Source organism: Melospiza melodia, chromosome 2, assembly GCF_035770615.1.
Source record: "Melospiza melodia melodia isolate bMelMel2 chromosome 2, bMelMel2.pri, whole genome shotgun sequence".
In the NCBI taxonomy this organism is placed as follows: domain Eukaryota; kingdom Metazoa; phylum Chordata; class Aves; order Passeriformes; family Passerellidae; genus Melospiza; species Melospiza melodia.
In genome coordinates, this window is record NC_086195.1 from 14,097,129 (window position 1) to 14,114,523 (window position 17,395).

Below are 17,395 nucleotides of genomic sequence, written 5' to 3' on the forward strand. Positions count from 1 at the left end.
TGAACCAAGTCAGTCTGGTGTACAGATATTCCTGCTTTGCTCTCTCCCATTTGTCCTTTCTGTGAGAAGTCAGTACCTGCAGCAGCTCTAAAGATTATTTATTCAACAGTCCTGCCTCAGGCAGGAAGAAGCTGAAACAGCAAATGGAGGCTCAGGACTTCCTGGCCAAGACATTTTTAATTACAGAATAAGCAAATTTCAAAGTCATTGAGCATAGGAGAGAAGCTATTTAATGGCACAGAGTCTACACCAAAAAGCTCCCACATAATCTCCCGTATCACCTGAGATGGATTTGGGTCTGTTTCCAGCAGTGCCTTGGTAGCACTTGGGAGATGTGTAAGAACATCCTTGGGATCGAGCTTACAGTGTGCAGCCCAGCCCAGGGGGAGCCTTGTTCTGGTTCATGGCAAATCCTTCAGGAGCAAGGCAGTCCCTGAACCAACACCAGGCCTGTCAGCCCAGGAGGAAGGAAGGAAGGTTTGATGCTACATTTGCTTGTAAAAGGGTACCGAACCACCATGGAAAGTCTCCCTGACCTTCTTGTAAAACAGAGCTGAAAGTGAGGCAGAAAATGGAGCCAGGGCTTTGCCTCTTGCATGGAGACCCTTTCAAGTATCAAACCATCTTAAGAACTCTTCTGACTGGATTTTGACAAGAGCTCACTTTCCTCTCACAACACAATGTGTATTCCACAAGCACACACACACAGGTATTCTCTGCCCTTTTCTTTCCAAAGGGAAGGCCCTTTCCTGGTATAAGGAAGGGCAGCATTAACATTTCTAATCCAAATGGAAATCAAGGCCACTGCCTCATGGCTCTTCCTGAGGGGAGAAGGGACAGACACAGACTGAAATAAAAACAACTGAAAGCCTTTGGACAGGCACTTCCACTGTGCCAAGTGGGGAATGTGGGACTGAGACTCCAGCAGACCCTGAGGTGCTCCCCAGGACGAGCATTTTCATTTCAAAACTAACACATTCTCCCAGCGGAATGCAGCAGGTTCCTGTCTTACACAATTCCTCACATGTGGCACCTGAGCTCCCCTGCCCCAGCAGGGATTCGTGGCCAGGTCAAACAGCTCTTTCACACCTGGTATCTCCGTCTCCTTTTAGATGCTCTCTTCAACAGCATCAATCTCTGCTTCAACAAGGAATGGGAAGTTCTGGGCCAGGTGAAGCAGTTTTGCCTTTTACATAAACACAATTTAATTTTTTTAATGTTTAACAGGATTAATGAAGACAAAAATGTTCCATTATCTCAGAACAATTATTCCTGTGCCTAAGCACGTGACAGCAGGAACACTGAAAGGGAAAATCCTCCCTGGTGGCACCAACCAGGCTGCATGTGCACATCAAGTCTCACACATTTCACATTCTAGAAACAGCTTTGATAGAATAAATTATGTCCTCTTCAGCACATTTTGTGGTATTTTTTTACCATATTCCTGTGATTCTCTAATCTTATTTCTCTACAAGCACTGGTTTTCCATAAAATAAAGTGACGGTGAACTGTAAAGGCATCATCTGTGCAGTGAGAGCAGATTAATTATAACCTGCTCTTTATGAGTGACCAGTTCTGATTACCAGCAGGGGATATTTTAATGTTCTGCACACCATTCTGGGCTCCAGCTTTTTCATTTCAAAACCAACACATTAACCAGTAGGGATCCAGTTACTCTGCTACTTGGCCATACTTAAGACAGTTTATATCATCATCAGTTCAACAGTTAATGAGCTTCATTTTTACCAGTGTCCTGAGCTTGCACTTCCGTGGTTTGTCATTAAAAGCCAAATGCCAAAACAAAATGGGAAACTATCCCTAGGAGGAAATTTTCATTTGTTCCACTCATCCCTCCTTGGTTATCTAATGATAAGGCCTCTCACAAATGAGTGTATTTATTCTAGAAAAGAACCAACCTAACATTTTAAATATTCATATTGTTCACATGCAAACAAAACTGCATAAAGCCATATCCTGTGTAAGAATTAACAAAATGCCCCCAGAATAGCTGGTTCCAAATTAAATATAATTCAAAAAGTATCACAAATCTTGGGTGGCTTGTTGTAATTCCTTTCTCCTCCTCAAGATAACCTTTTCTTCAAATGACCCCACAGCACAGCAACAGAGAGAACATGGTAGAAAACCCACAATCTCACAGTCTGTATATTTTAAAGAAAGGGGGAAAGAAATAATGCTATGAGGTCAAACACTTCTATTCTGACACCTTTAAACTTCCACCTGGGGAAGTCAAATCAATTTGTCCTTAAGAATGTAGAGCTAAACGACACAGGAGCTAATTAAAACCCAGCCATTATGCAATGAGTGGTGGTGGTACCATGCCATCAGCAGAACTGACTCTGGCCATTCTGACCTGAATGAAATTGTACCCACAGAGAACTACCCAAGTCATCTTCTTGCATGTTTTACTCAACTGTTTACCAAGAACCCGAAGCTGAGATGCATTATGTGTTTTAGCACTAACAGCAAGACAAAATGCATTTCAAAAGAGCAGAATAAAGCATAAGTCCACTCTTCACCCATCCCAAATGGCTATTTGTGAAATCATTTGTGAGTGGCAGCCTTGTCCATTATAACCTGCAGGACCCAGGGGTTTTACACAGGCTGCTCTCAAGTGCTGCCTCACACTGACCCTGACACCCATTCACTGAAGGACACCCAGCTCTGAAAACCAAGAAGGAAGATTTGCTTCCCTGGGAGGAAAACTTAACCTTTAGTGCAACAACAGAGAGAAATCACCCCACAGCTGTGACTCACACAGAGCCACCTTCCTTTACCTCAGTGCAAACCTGACCGTGCCTCGAGTGCTGAGCCTCCAACCACCCCAAGCATCCCATTTCAAGCATTCCAGCCCACAAAGAGATTTATTAACCAAATAATAATTTACTGACCACCTGGATCCGGCAAGGGAGGTGCTCGGGGCAGCCATGCACACCCACAGGCCTGGCTCTGCCAGGACAGCTCATGGCACAACGTTCAGCATCAGCTCCCACAACCACAAGCACTTCAATGAATCTCCTCTGAAAGTTTCCAAATACCAAAACAGTCACCATGGGACCTTGAAAACGGGAAGAACTGAAGCTTTCTTCTGAAAATGATCTTTTAAATCAGTGTATTGCAGGTATCTGCACATTTATTAATTTCAGGAAAAGAATCCACAGTGGCAGATCAAAACGGAAAATGAGTTTACAATGTTCAAGTGCTGGCTCCAGCTGCACTGCCTTTGGACTAGGAGACACATGAGGGGAGCAGCTTGGGCCAAAGAAATATCAAAATTAAGCAAGTCACTAGGACAGAAAAGGACTTTGGGATTGCTGTGGCACCATTTCTAAAGGCTGCTGCTCCTAGACAACACACAGCAGGCATTATTTACTACACTCCTTGTAACTCCCAGAGAAGACAGCACAAAAGCTTCAAGTAAAAACAGCCTCTGAGTTAGATCATGAATATAAACTGATCTGACATTTTAAAAACGTTTATTTTTTCTTATCAAGCATGCCTGACATGTTTTATATGTCTCACTTCATTTAAAAACTGTCTACTGCAAGACTTCTTTCCACTGAAAACAACAAATTAAAGTACTTAGTAAGTCTACAGCCATCTAAAAAAGGCATGAATTGTATAACAAGAAACAGATCCCTTATTACAAATTGTTCTCCCACATATGCCTGTGTCCTAAAGCCATAAATCTTCATTATATTGCTGCTGCAACTGTTTGCTTTATCTTCTACAGGCAGCAACTGTCAAATATGCAGTACATGCTGACACATTTGCAATTTTGAGCTACTTAATTAACTACTCAGCTCCTGTGAATACTCTGTCATGGCAAATGGTAAGCAGTGAGAAAGTACAACACACAGATTTCTTCTCAGCTGAAGTTTTAAAATAAATTCGTAATCTGAAAGAAAATTATCTCAGTTCTAGCAAAATCCTGGCCATCTGGAGCCTCATTTATTACTTAAGAAAGCTAACGAGCCAAGTAAGATGGGTCCCCAAGCATTTTCCTGCTCTGGAACTGCTTGGTAACAAACTTTGGGTTTTTTCATTTTCTTGAGTAACTTATGAATGCATATAAAACGTCATGGAATGCTGAAGAAATTTCAAGGTAGAAGCTTTAAGTGTTATATATGTTTCTAACAGCTATTTTGGCTGTGAAGAACAATCTGAGAATTGGCTTTTGGGAGGTTTATATAGCAGAAAAACACCCAAACCCCAAAGCTGCTCATATGCTAAAATTCCTCTTGAGCTCCCAAGTGAGTGAGCTGTCTGAGGGTGCTCCTCTGTAGGCATGTGAGAAACTGACCTCAGACTGCCCAATCACAAACTGAGCTCCTTATTGTGTGAAACCAAACCAGGCCCTTAAAAATGTCAACATGTAGTTTTTATGTAATTTTATTTGTCAACCATGGAAAGAAAAAAGGAAAAGAAGAGTATACACAAGTCAAATACACAGATAACAGACTAGAAACAAGACAAGTATCATAAGATCCAAAAATAAATTTAAAATATCACCAAGTAATCTCATGAAAAAAATACCTTCTCACCCCTCCATTACAGGTTTAGTAGATTCAAATGATGCCACTTCAGAGGAAAGGCACCACAGGACCCCTTTCCCTCATGCCTGCCAGGTGCAGCACAGAGCAGCTCACCAGGAAGAGCTGTCCTGTACCTGACCCTGGGGACAAAGGGATTTAACTTCCCCCCTCATGCCAAACTCACCACAGCCCGTGCAGGGCCAGCATTGTCCAGGGCAGGTGAGGCAGCTGCAGCCCCCTGAGGACAATCCCTGCCCACAGCACCCAGGGCACTGCCTGCAGCCTGCTCTGCCTGATGGCACCTGCACAGGGTGGGGATTTCAAAGGATTGTGTCCAACCCCTCTTGGCAGTTTCAGCTCAAAGGAAAAGTTCAATGAAGCAATTAACACCAGGAGGACAATGTCAGAATTATCACACACTCATCAATCCTTCTAGTACCACATGAAAACCCCTCCAGATTTAAGAAGCAAACAAGTTCACTATGCTGATTTCTGAGGACTTTTAAGGCAACATAATGCTTCAATTAAAGCACATGAACTTTAAATTTTCTTATTTATTTTTAATTAGAAAGCCACTTCAATTACACAAATCTTCATTGTTTCAAATTGATATCAACAACCTGAGTCCTGATCCTGAGAACATTCGAGTGGCATCCCTCTCATACACTGCTGACTTGTGCAAGTATTTGCAAGACTCAGCCCTGAAGTCACTGCACAATTTATAGCTACATTCCTCATCTGTGAACAAACTCAACCTCTGAAGTCAGTAACACATTGTTCTGTCATGTGCCACCATATTCTCTCAACTTCAGCAAAAACACATTTACATATGTGAATCCATAGACAGGTGTGAAGCCAGGAAGAAGCAAGGAAGAGAAAGCACAGCAACCTGGAACCAAGCAAGGAAAGGGACCACTGTACAATGGGGATGTTATCCTCAAGATAAATACTAACACTGAACAGTGAGGCTGTTTTCTACAGAATTATTTCCATGAATCTTGACCATGTTTGCAGCACCTCACACACAAGGATCCAGAGGTACCCATTAATAAGGTGAGGAAGGAGGAAACCTCTTCCATGTCAGTGAGGTCAAGGTATCACCTTAAATAGGATGTCTGGGTGGAGGTGAGCAGGAGATTGCACTAAAGATCACTTTTGCACTAAAGATCACTCTTGCTCACTTCTTGGAGAAAGGGAGCAGCTCTTTCAAAGCAAATGCTTCTGAGGACAAAAAAAACCCAATACTACCCAGTTGTAGCAGTAAATGCAGCCTTTCATGGCCAAAAAGTAGCCTGAGTTTTCCAAGAACACTATAATTAATATCCATGTTCTTTAAGCATGTGCCAATGGACCTGCTTTGAACACTGCCCAGGAGATAGCACAGACTGCAGCAGGACAAAGATTTCTCTGTGCTCTCCTAGGTCATCATACTCAATTACACAGGCAAAGACTGCACCTGAGTTGCAAAAGAAGCAGTTTGGTATCTTCTGAATTTTTCTCTGAAAGACCCCTTATTGCCTTGAAACAAAGCCTAGAAAAGCAGGGAGCATATGTACATTACTTGGAGACACTTCTATTGATATTAAACTAGGCAGAGGATTAATAAAATTACATTCAAGACACATACACCAGAAAAATGCACAATGGACAAAAAGTAAACTATTTGTTACACTATGACATACAGAAATTGTTTGTAAATTCTCAGGAAGAATCAAGGAGCAAACATCTCTCGTTTAGTTTGTTAATCATAAACACAACAGGTAAGGAACAATTTCACTGAAAACTTTTTTGTATTTCTGTGTCCTGTAAGTCAAGACGAGCAGGTTGCAATGACATCAGCAGGCCATAACTCTGAAATTCATAAAAACTGTGTATCATCAGAAAGTTTGGAATTAACAGCCCCAAGATATTAAAACATAGTTATTATAAGAGATTCCAATCAAAGGTGTAAGTAACTGGAAAAAAAAAATCAGTATCTGTAGTTAAACCAGCTATTTTAAGAACCTACCCATGGTCATTTTTCAGGCACAGCTATTGAAAAACCCTCCCTTAACTGAAGGTCTGCTGTTGCTGCTTCCTAAAACAGTTTTCAGACTAAAACCCCTTTGTAGAAACATGGCCTAAGGACAGTGAGTGGGGAACAACTGATGGCACACCTGGATTGCCACTAAAGCACAGGCTGCCTGGGCAGGGCTGGAGAGAAGAAAAATTCTCTTGTATTCATTGTAATGCCCCCATAAAGACCTTGGGAAATGGAAAGAAAATGAATTCCTTGTGCTCCAGCTGTTCTGAGGTATTTGTACAAGCTCAGGGTTCTTGGAAATGGGCGCCATTTCAGGGGAGTTCAGTTTTCAGGTACTGGAGCACTCCAGTCCTGCAGGCAGCCAGCTGTTCTTGTGGATCGAGTGACATCGCTCACACAGCACAACACCGTCCACTTCAGCTTCAGTAACTTCAGCTTTTCTTCAGTTTCCATGGTTTACATCCCATGGCCACCATGGAAACAAGTCCAGTGTGTCAGCATCCTTCCTTTGCCTTCTGCTCCCTCTCCTCATCATGTAGAAGGAGACAGCCAAAAACAAGTACCAGGTCAGGATTTATACTTCAAAATGCAATTTCTACGAAAAGCTGAAACTCGAGTTTCTTATGTAGACTACCTCATTCCTTGGAATGTTTTGGGTAATGCTCTATAAGAAAATGACCACATGCAACCGAGGAAATATTAGTTTCATCACAGGTTTCTATCTTTAAGTAAAATCTCCTCTGCAATTACTATGAAACAGACACAACTTGAAATAATTTAAAAAACAGTGTGAAGTTACAGGTGGGGGCAGAAGAGAAATGACTGAATTTTAGTAGATGTGACTTGCAACCAGAGTTTCAGTCAAACCATTGCCCTGGTTTCACCACAGCTGTATTGCTTGAATAGGCAGCTGCCTTCTCTGCAGCAGTGCCTGCAAGGTGCTGCTCTGGAGGCCACAGGTGTCACACTCTCACCATGCCCTGCCAGGATCCTCTGGCCAGGCCCCAGCAAGCCCAGTGTGGGATCAGGAGAGCCCCATCAGCCCCCTCCTCCTCCTGCCCCTGGCAGAGGGTGCTCTGGGGGGCTCTGGGGGCAGCACTGCCCAGCTGAGCACGGGGAGAGCCCCAGTGCCTGATCCCACCCCTGTGTGAGGAACAGCCCTGGCAGCTCAGCCCTGGCACACAGGTCTGCAACTCACTGCAACAGGCAAGGCAAGAACTTCAACTGCTCACAAGTGGGGCTCTATGGAGTTTATTGCTCAAAGCACTTTATAATCCTTCAATGAGATGTGCTATGAAGTGCAAAGTACTATTGTAAAGTCAAACTAAGATTCTTTTTCTTTTTGTAAAATACCTAGGAATTTCTCAGCATTTCCCTAATAAATCAGTTCTTTATAAAAATAAATACTGGGAGGACAAAAGGGACAGTTCCCCCACAATTTTAGTAAACAAATTTCATTTTTCCATGCTAAAATCTCTATTATCTTTCCAAAAAATATCAAAACACTTAAGAGAAATTGAGGGTGCATCAGAGCTGCTTACAACTCATCTTCTTTATTGCCACAGCTAATGTATCACCAGAGCTTCTAAATTTCACAGGTTTTTCTGAAAGGCCATAGTATCAGAAACAGCATTTGGCAAAGACTTTGTGAAGAACAGTTTTCTAATAGTAAGGAATGACCCTTATGATAAATTTAAGGGAAAAATTCTTGGATTTTTTTCATCTTTGATATTTTTTAACTTAAATCAGGTACTGGCCACATTTTGTCCCTCCCATTTCTCCTGTATTTCCAGTTTCATGTACTTAGACCAATAACATGTTCCAAAGGCTGGTGTACAACATCTTTATATACACTACAAATTCAGATTACCAGACTGCAGTCAGACATTGAATGTATAAATAACTTTGCAAACTATTTACAGGTTTTAAACTAATCAGGTTTCAAACAACCAACACTCTTAAGGCAAATTCATTTGTATGACTGGCTGTCTGGCCTCTCAGCATTTCTCTCCCCTCCCCAATTCCCCTAAAATGATAAGCAAATAGGAACTTGAATTACCCCCTGCCCCTGTATTGACAGAATTTCTTGTATGAAGAGATGATCTAACTACTTAGGAGCTTTCCTCAAAACAAGGAAAAATGCATAGAAATGCATTTCTGTGTCAAGAAAATCATTAAGCTGCATACCAAGGAGTGGAAGTCCTACCGTCTTATAACAACACAACTTTTGTATGCACATGACAAATGGCTTTGGGAATTTGGAGAAAGCATCAGTTTAAAGCTGCACAACCCTTTTTAGAACTATGCATTTATAAACTCACTAGAGATAAGATCTGAAGAGCTCAAAGGGATTTTCTCTTAGGGGTGACACTGTGCAATACAAATGCTGCATGAAGCACACGTTGAACTACGTCAGAATTTTTCTCTTACACCATATTGCTGTGCAAGATACTATTCACCACTCAGGGGTTCTGCACACCTTGCCAATCCTTACATTGGGATAAGAATTGGCCACTTCAAATAGTATCTTTTTGTTACAACATTGTGTTCCTAAGTGCAATCACAGTGCAATCCCTTTTGTCAATGCACGACTGAAGCAACCAAGCATATTCTGGTGAAGTACACAGGATTCACATACCAAACGTGCTCAGTGCCTTCCTGCAAGTCCCAACCATCACTTTGTTCTTAGTATTTTTCAATGCCCTGATCAGGTCTTTGTTTGGAAGTAATTAGCTACTGTGGTTTGAAGGATTTTGGAACAAAGCAGAGACTTTATACTGAATGCAGAGGTCATCTCCAACAGAGACAAAAGGTGGCAAATTATCGATTGGCTTTGTATTTAGAAGCATCCCTTGGTTCACTGCTGGGATTGCTCCAGTCATCTGCTTCAGGGGTGGTCTTGTAGTGCCGCCATGCTGACTTATTAAAAACAGGAAGTCTTTCAAATGATTCACTTGAAAGGGCCTGTGGAAAAACAAAAGCAAGGTTAGGCATCCCTGGAGATACAGAGCAAGGTGGTACTCTGGGAGTTCTACAGTTACAACTTCTGCACCCAGCAAGTGTCACAGTGTTACATGTCACAGCATGACTTTGAAAATACTTGAGCTGTGACTATCAGCTCTAGCTATACTCAAACTCCCAGTCAAAGTTAAAAGAAAATAATAGCATTGAAAAATACTTCCCTTCTTTCCAGGGAGTGGTGTCTACAGAGATGGCAAGAAATAGATTTTTGGTCAGAAACATTTTAGTGAGATTTGTCACTGCCATAAAGCAGAGAGCCACTCCAACACTTCCCCTCTGCCAGCACACTGACCTGCTCAGTGCCCTGGGCCACCTTTTTCCTCTGAGAAAGGCCAGACAGTTTTCCTACACACACACATGCAGAGGATAAAACCCATCAGAAGCAGAGGAGTCCACAACTCACTATATTCAGCAGGGCACAGTGACAGTGCAAAGCCAACAACCTACACACCTATACACTCTGTTCTTTTAAACTCCCTGATGGAATTCAAGCAGTGTCAACCTTTAGCCCCTGAGCAGCCTGGGTTGTCTCAAAAAATGCCAACAGGATCAATACAGTCTATTGCATCAAGAACTGCATGGAACAGAACATATTTACTACTCAGGAGCTGGCCAATAGCCTTGTCATTTCTATTGTGACAAAACTTAGAATCAAAAAGCATTAACTAAAATGATCTCTTATCACAGTTCTTGGAAGATTCACTACTTGTGACAGATTAACAAAATGCAACAATCCAACACAGGGACTGAAAAAAAGCAAACTATCTAGTGTTAGTGCCAGGTTTCTATATATAATCTTGGGGTTTAGGATTTTATGTAACTGACTTAGGTAAAAGTGTCAAAGATAGCAAAAAGAAATTTGAAAACAAGCTGAAGAGTGAAGAGAACCTGCTACAAACAATCTGCACTGCATTACTAGTTTAAAAAAGGGTGAAATTCATACCTTCAAATAAATAACAGCATCTGTACCCACGCCCTCCATTGAGTAGAGTTTAAGGTCACCTTGAAAGTACCTCGCATACAGACGGGAAATTGGCAATCCATAGCCAAACCCAGCCTGCAAAAACAAGAGAACAAATTCAAAACATGATGAAAAGTTAAAAAAAATGTAAAATATCTCTGCAATAATTTACAAAAGAGAGGATATCTAAATATTAGATTTGTATCAAACTCTTTTTGAAGCTTTCCTTTATTTCTCAGCCCATATTTTAAGTCCATATTCAGCCTTTTGAGCAAACTCTTTTTCCTGTGCATTAATCTTTGGTACAGAAAGGGCTGAGTCCTTTGCTAGAAGCCCCTTGTCCATCTGCACTTTCTCAGAGGCAGGCAGGTACCAGACATGCTGCCAGCAACCAGCAAAGCAAGCCAATGCTCTGCACAGCTTCCTCACTGTGAGGACCACTGCTGTAGTATTGTATTCTTCCTTTGGAAAAAAATCAGAGTTCTGACAGCAGATTTTTTCTCCCCCAAGCCTGCAATTGTTCTCTCAAATTGTTGTCTCCAGACTTAGGAGAATACACAAGAAAGCCAGAGACAACTCCTGTTGTCACACTATTAAATGACTGCTGATGCCCCAGAGATCAGCAGAGTCCTGCACAGGAACACACAGACTGACAGAAGGCAAATTATCCTCTCTGTTTAACAAAGATCAGGATTCCACAGCACTGAGTGATCTCCTCAGGACTGAGATGCAGTACAGTCCACACAATTTTCAAAGCATAATGGACTTGATGGGTCAAAAGTTTAGATTTTAAATTGACAAAACCAATATTCATAACCATGCCTGCAACAAGATCAATCACATGGCACCTCTTCCAACCCTCCCTTGTCAGAAAAGCTCTAAGAAAACCCTCCAAGTCTCTCTCACTGGAGCCAGGGAGTAAGATTTTGCTCAACACAACTTTCAGATGACTGGCTGTGTGCTGAGAACCACAGTGGCTGGTTATGCACCCAAATCTCATCTGAATTTTTCAGGACTATCCAGTGCAATAAAGAAACTATTCCAAGCATTTGGGAAAAAATCCCCCAACATATAAAAGGCAAGGTAGTATGGGTGGACTATGAGAAAAAATAAATACTTGAAGCTTTCAGAAAACCAGTAAATTCATTCCACAATAATATTTCTACAAAAGCAACCTGATAGAAAGTGACAAACATGCTCTGAATTTTATAAACAAAGGCCTAAAATTATACCAAAAAGAGAATGCTAAGGAGAAGGATTTGCAACCATTATGTACAGCTAATATGTGGTATCACTTTATAGGAAATCCCTTGAGGGAAAAGTGAACATTAAAGAACTTGTACTACAGTGTCCATCACAAATTCTCTTGCTATCATCTACTACAATATCTTTAGGTCATTTTCCCCTTGTTTTTACAGAATTCTAAATTTAGTATTAAATTGGTTTACAGTTGCTCACTTAATTCTTCTGGACAAAATGAGACACTGAAATGCCAAATATGCCCTTTTCCCACTGCCTGTCATAGCTATTAGTGTCCCTCAACACAGTTAAAACAGTTGTTTAGCTGCACTTTTCCCAACACCATGTTTTAAGTTTCCCAAAGAGAAATTTCATCTCCCACTAGAGACACATGCATCACTTTCAAACAGCTGGCCTTGAAATTTCAGAGATTTCTTTCTTAACCTCTAAAAAATTTATTTGGCTGCCTTAGAAAGAACTAAAAAAAAATAAAAGCTGATTCGTCCTCTGGAGACTGGAAAATAAATATATTACAGAAATTATAAAGCACAGCAGCCAAAAGGCAACTTGTGGACAGTCCATACCCCAAAGATCAGCTCAAGTAAAGGGCAGTATCAAAAAATACTGAAAACATTTTATACTTGCCTCACTCCAGAACTTTCCCCTCCTTAAAAGCCAATTCTGTTTGTCTCCTGTTCCTTTATGCCCTGTGCTAGCCCACATCACTATTTCACCCAGCCCTCTCAAACATTTCCTGTCAGCTCTCTGTGCACTGCCTTCAGGGTGCTGTCCAAACCAGGTAACTTCAAGAATTTGAGATAAGAGACCCCAGATGGGTACCTTGTTAAATCCTGGCCTTGCCAAGGGTCTACTTTGCAAGAGAATTAACAAGAGGTGTTTACTACATAGATCTGTGCTTGACCTAGGGGACAGAACAGTCTGTGATGGCACACCTGCCTTGGGAAAGGAAAACTCCTTAGAGCAAATTTATCATTAAATGTTATGGTATGCATTAAACAAAAAGCAAGTTATTACATTTCTGTGTTACTAGCATTGACAGATTTTAATTAAAACTAATTTAAGTCACATTTCTCCTACTATAAACAAATGCTGTCAGAGAGAGAACCATTAAATTCCCTAAGAAAACTCCCTATCATTAAACATGACCATGTGTTTAATCTGTACTCTGTGCAGTGCAGATGAACCTCAAACCCGCTAGAATCTGAAGGCTGCCATGGTAACAAGGTTTCTCAGCAGGATTTAAACAACATTTGCAATGACAGGGAGCAAAAAATTTTCCCCAATCAAGAGAAGGATACCTCTCTTCCACTGCCCAATTCCATGAATGTTTCATAAACTAGACAGGGGATCATATAACAACAGGAGAAATGTTAGAACAGAAAAATATGTCTGTTTACACTTCAGCCCAGCTTAGCTTAGAGTATTACCTAAGTCAAAGATGACACATTTCCAGCCTTCTGCAGCACTATAATTCTTTAGTGGTTTGGTCTTTGTCACTAAAGAGACTCCTTCTGCATGGACATCAAAGAGGATTTATGTGGAACCTTCCTGTGGAAGGATTTTTATTTCCAGACTGACATACAAAGCACTGCACAGTTGTTTTTATAACTGGATCTGGGCAATAACACATAATGTGTCAAACTTCACTGCTAAGTCCTTGTTCCTGTCAGTGGCAAGAACTGGCACAGACCCAGAGTTTATGACATGTTTCTTTCTGCACATACATATAAATAACAGAGCTGAACAGCTTTTCTCAACTCTCAGTCTTGTGCAGGCATTGGTCAGACTCACAGGCAAAAGCTGCCAGACTCACAAGAGAGGGGGATCCTCTGTAGGTTTGACTACAGTGGCACAGACTGGGAAAGGAAAATAAAACCTGAAAATGGGATACAGAAGAATACCAAAGATAAATGCCACAGAATCAAAGTAAGCAGTTTTGAAGACGAGGAAGTAAATATAGCAATGCATTGCTAAAGATGCACTGAAAAAAAGAAAAAAGAATTGTGTCAGGTATAAGATGAACACATTTTACAATCAGAGCTACAAAGGAAGAGACAATTTAATAGTGAATACAACTGGTAATCAAGGTGTAAGTTTATCCTGAGAATGAGTTTCAGGAAATCCTTGCAGACTGATAGGGTAAATTGCTGATCAAAAGTGAGACAGAACAAAGGCAGATTATGCATCAAGAGAGATTCTACCATTTGTGACAAAGAAAAAAGCTAATATTTGAATTAAGGCCTGTTGCCTCTCACCACATTTAAGAACATTTTCTATGAAAAAGCAGAAGTTTGAAACATGAGACTGAGATGTGCTGCAGAGGTAGGAGCTGTGAAGGATCAGTACCAAGTCAGTGCAGACACAGGACTGGGTTTCACACCTCCCACAGTGCAAAGGGGCAAACCCAGTGCAATGCACTGCCATGCCACAATGGGTACCCTCTGTGGCCAAGGCAGCACCATAAACACCTTCTGCTCATAAGCTCAGAGGAACTTTATTACCTCTGAGTCACTCTGAGCTGATTTTGCCCTCAGTTTACTGTTAAATATTTTATGTCCAAAATAGTCACATGGACAAGAGGGAACAGCCCCAGGCTGTGCCAGGGATGTTCAGGTTGGACATCAGGAAGAATTTCTTCACTGAAGGGATTGTCAAGAATTGAAACTGGCTGGCCAGGGAGGTACTGGAGTCAGTCACCATCCCTGGAAGTATTAGGAAACAACTGGACATGGCACTTGGTGCTGTGGCTAAATTCACATGGTGGTGCCTGGTCAAAGGTTGGACTCGATCCTGAGAGGTCACTTCCATTCTTAATGATCTTAATGATCATTCTTAATGATTCCATACCCTGCCCCATTATCCATCTGAAGGCACTTGAAGCACAGAAAAATCAGCAGGGGAGAAAAAACCCAACTAATTAGGAACATGCTAGATGAGAATGCTCCTAAGCAAGGAAAGGAAATTTCTTAGAGAACCAACTCCTCAACAGGCTTAGAAAGAAAGGATTGCATCAGCAGCCACAGACATGAGAAGAGGCAAAATACAGTACCTCTATTAATCCACTTACTGAAACCAGTCAAGTGGAACAGCAGCTTTACAATTTTTATCACAATGAGCCAACATGCAATTTAATAAAACAATTTAGAAATAGTATTTTAATATTTTTTAATCATGCTTGCTAGAAGAATCTAAACATTCACCACTGAAATCATTTCCCTGCCTAAAAGAAACTATGGGGAAGTATTTTTACATTTGAAATATGGCCTTGGTGCATCTGAGAAAGGGGTATCACAGACGATATTTCCAATTAAATAGGAATATATCAAATATGTTCATATACCATATGCAGGATTTGGAATTTTTTTTATGTGTTTAAGTCCATAACTTCAACAAAAATGATCTTCAAGCTTCAGTATAAGCTTGTGCATTGCCAGAAGGTGCTTCTCAAGTGCTGAGCAGTGTGGCCCAGCTTTTTAATCAATTTATGATAGGGAACTTAGATTAAGAGTAATTTATACATCAAAGAGGAAGTCATTAGGTCATTCACCTGCTCAGTAATATAGCACTAATGATCCTGCCCATTAACCTGTGAAAATACTGTGCTTGTGCAGATTTTTTAATGCTTGTTTCCAAGAATGTAATATCAAGACAAAGCAAAGTAATTTTCTATTCCATAGACTAAGTGATGATAACAGAATTCATTTTCTCCTGTTCTACCTGGAAAGATTTGCTAATGATAAAGCATTTCCTTCCTCAATGGAAAACCTGATCCAGCAGACTGCAGTGAAGGCCAATCAGAGTATTGTAAAGGGATATTTAAATACATATTGCTGTACTGTAAAATCAGAGTATTGCAAAGGGACAATTAAATACATATTGCAATTGCTTACCAAAGGCACAGCCCTCGAGGGCTCCAGACTGGGCCTGGGTGCTGTTGAGTACATGTAGTTAAACAATCTGTCTATTTTTCTTAGAGGTACACCTCCACCTTTGTCACTTATCTGAGGAATGAAAATTGAAGAGTTTTAAACATTAGGTTCTGAAAAAAAATCCACAAAACATCAAGAAAGCATTATCTAAATTACTTTAGGAATTAACTAGAGGAGCAGTTAGGAACTTTGGGGCTGTCTGGTTTGGAGAAAAGCAGGCTGGGAGTGACCTTGCCATTGTCTACAGCTTCCTGAGGAGGGGAACTGGCAGGGAGGTGCTGATCCCATCTCCCTGGATCCAGTGATGGGACATGTGGGAACAGTTCAAAGCTGCAATCAGGGGAGGTTTAGAGTGGACATCAGGAAGCATTTCTGTTTGGGAAAGGCAGTGAAAAAGCAGAACAGGTTTCCTGGAGAGATGGCCAATGGCCCAGGTCTGTCAGTGACCACGATGCACTTGGACACTGCCCCTAAGAAATGTGCTTTGGCTACTGGTGAGCCCTGAAGTGGTCAGGCAGTTGGACAAGATGCTCCTTGTAGGTCCCTCCCAACTGAAAACATTCTGCTCTCATGAATATGAAGCAGATGATACAATAATGAATTTGCTTTTTCAAATTAAAAGTCATTCTACTCTAAACCTAGCAGGTTTGCAATGTGTATTGTTTTTAGGCATTTACCTTAATAGACAGATCTTCTTTCCCCAAAGTGACTAAGGTTTTGATCGATGGGTAGGCTTCTTTCTTACCTTCATGCAATTCCACTGTGGCTCTCATTGAATTCTGAAGATAAAAGAAAACACAGTCTCTTTGATTCTAACTTTAACATATAAGGTTTTTCTGACAGGTTAGAACTTGAACTTATTTAGTAGCATCTACTCTGTCCTACAGTTGTGTAGAAGATAGAAAAGCCTGTATTTAACACAAATTCAATGAATTGCCCAGTTAAATTTTTACATTACAACTTATTATACATACCTTTTATTTATTTGATAAAGTCAGAAAAAAGAAAGCAAGACTTTTTTTTTTTTTTTTGGTCCTGTGTGAAATCAAGTAAATGTATCCACAGGATGAGAACATCCCTCACCTCCATCATCACCACACCAACAGTGACATTCACCACAGAAGGCTAGTTTTGATTTTCTCAGCCTGGGTCATGTGCAAGTTTCCATTTGTCAATCTGACTTCATGTTAAGAGTTTCCAGTACCAGTCTCAGTTCTTACAGCTACAACTTACTGGCTTCAGCCTGTTTCACAACTTGGACCAAAAACATACTCACGTGTACTGTACAAATTCTCATCTGTTCTGCTCCAAAACTAATGTTACAAATGACAAAATGGGAGAAGACTTCAATGAACAGCGTTGACAAATTTCAGAAATCAAACCCCAAAAAACAGGACTTAGAAGAAGTTTCTGGCCAAATACAAGTTTTCCTCTCGATTTCTGGTGCTCAGCTGCACCACCTAGAGACCTCTCTTCTTTCAAATGATACAGCAGCTCTCACATATTCCATTTGCACTCTTGTTCCAATTATTCAGAAAACATAAAACCAGAACAAAGCATGTCACCTACACTGTATAAAGATACAGGGCCTGTTTTCACAATAAAGACAGTGATCCTAACCTCAAATAGGTTGGGATCACTGATCCTA

At 40.9% G+C, this 17,395-nt stretch overlaps 1 protein-coding gene across 1 annotated transcript in view; it reads right to left on the reverse strand.

Annotated features, from left to right (window-relative positions):
* Positions 1–5,092: 5,092 nt before the first annotated feature.
* Positions 5,093–17,395, reverse strand: part of PDK3 (pyruvate dehydrogenase kinase 3) — a 53,994-nt gene continuing 41,691 nt past the window's right edge. The window contains exons 8-11 of the mRNA XM_063182345.1: positions 16,425–16,526; positions 15,709–15,819; positions 10,541–10,654; positions 5,093–9,540 (exon numbers count right to left, since the gene is read on the reverse strand). Of these exons, the coding sequence (XP_063038415.1) occupies positions 9,397–9,540; positions 10,541–10,654; positions 15,709–15,819; positions 16,425–16,526 (471 nt within the window). The 3' untranslated portion in view covers positions 5,093–9,396. The remainder of the gene's footprint in view (positions 9,541–10,540; positions 10,655–15,708; positions 15,820–16,424; positions 16,527–17,395) is intronic.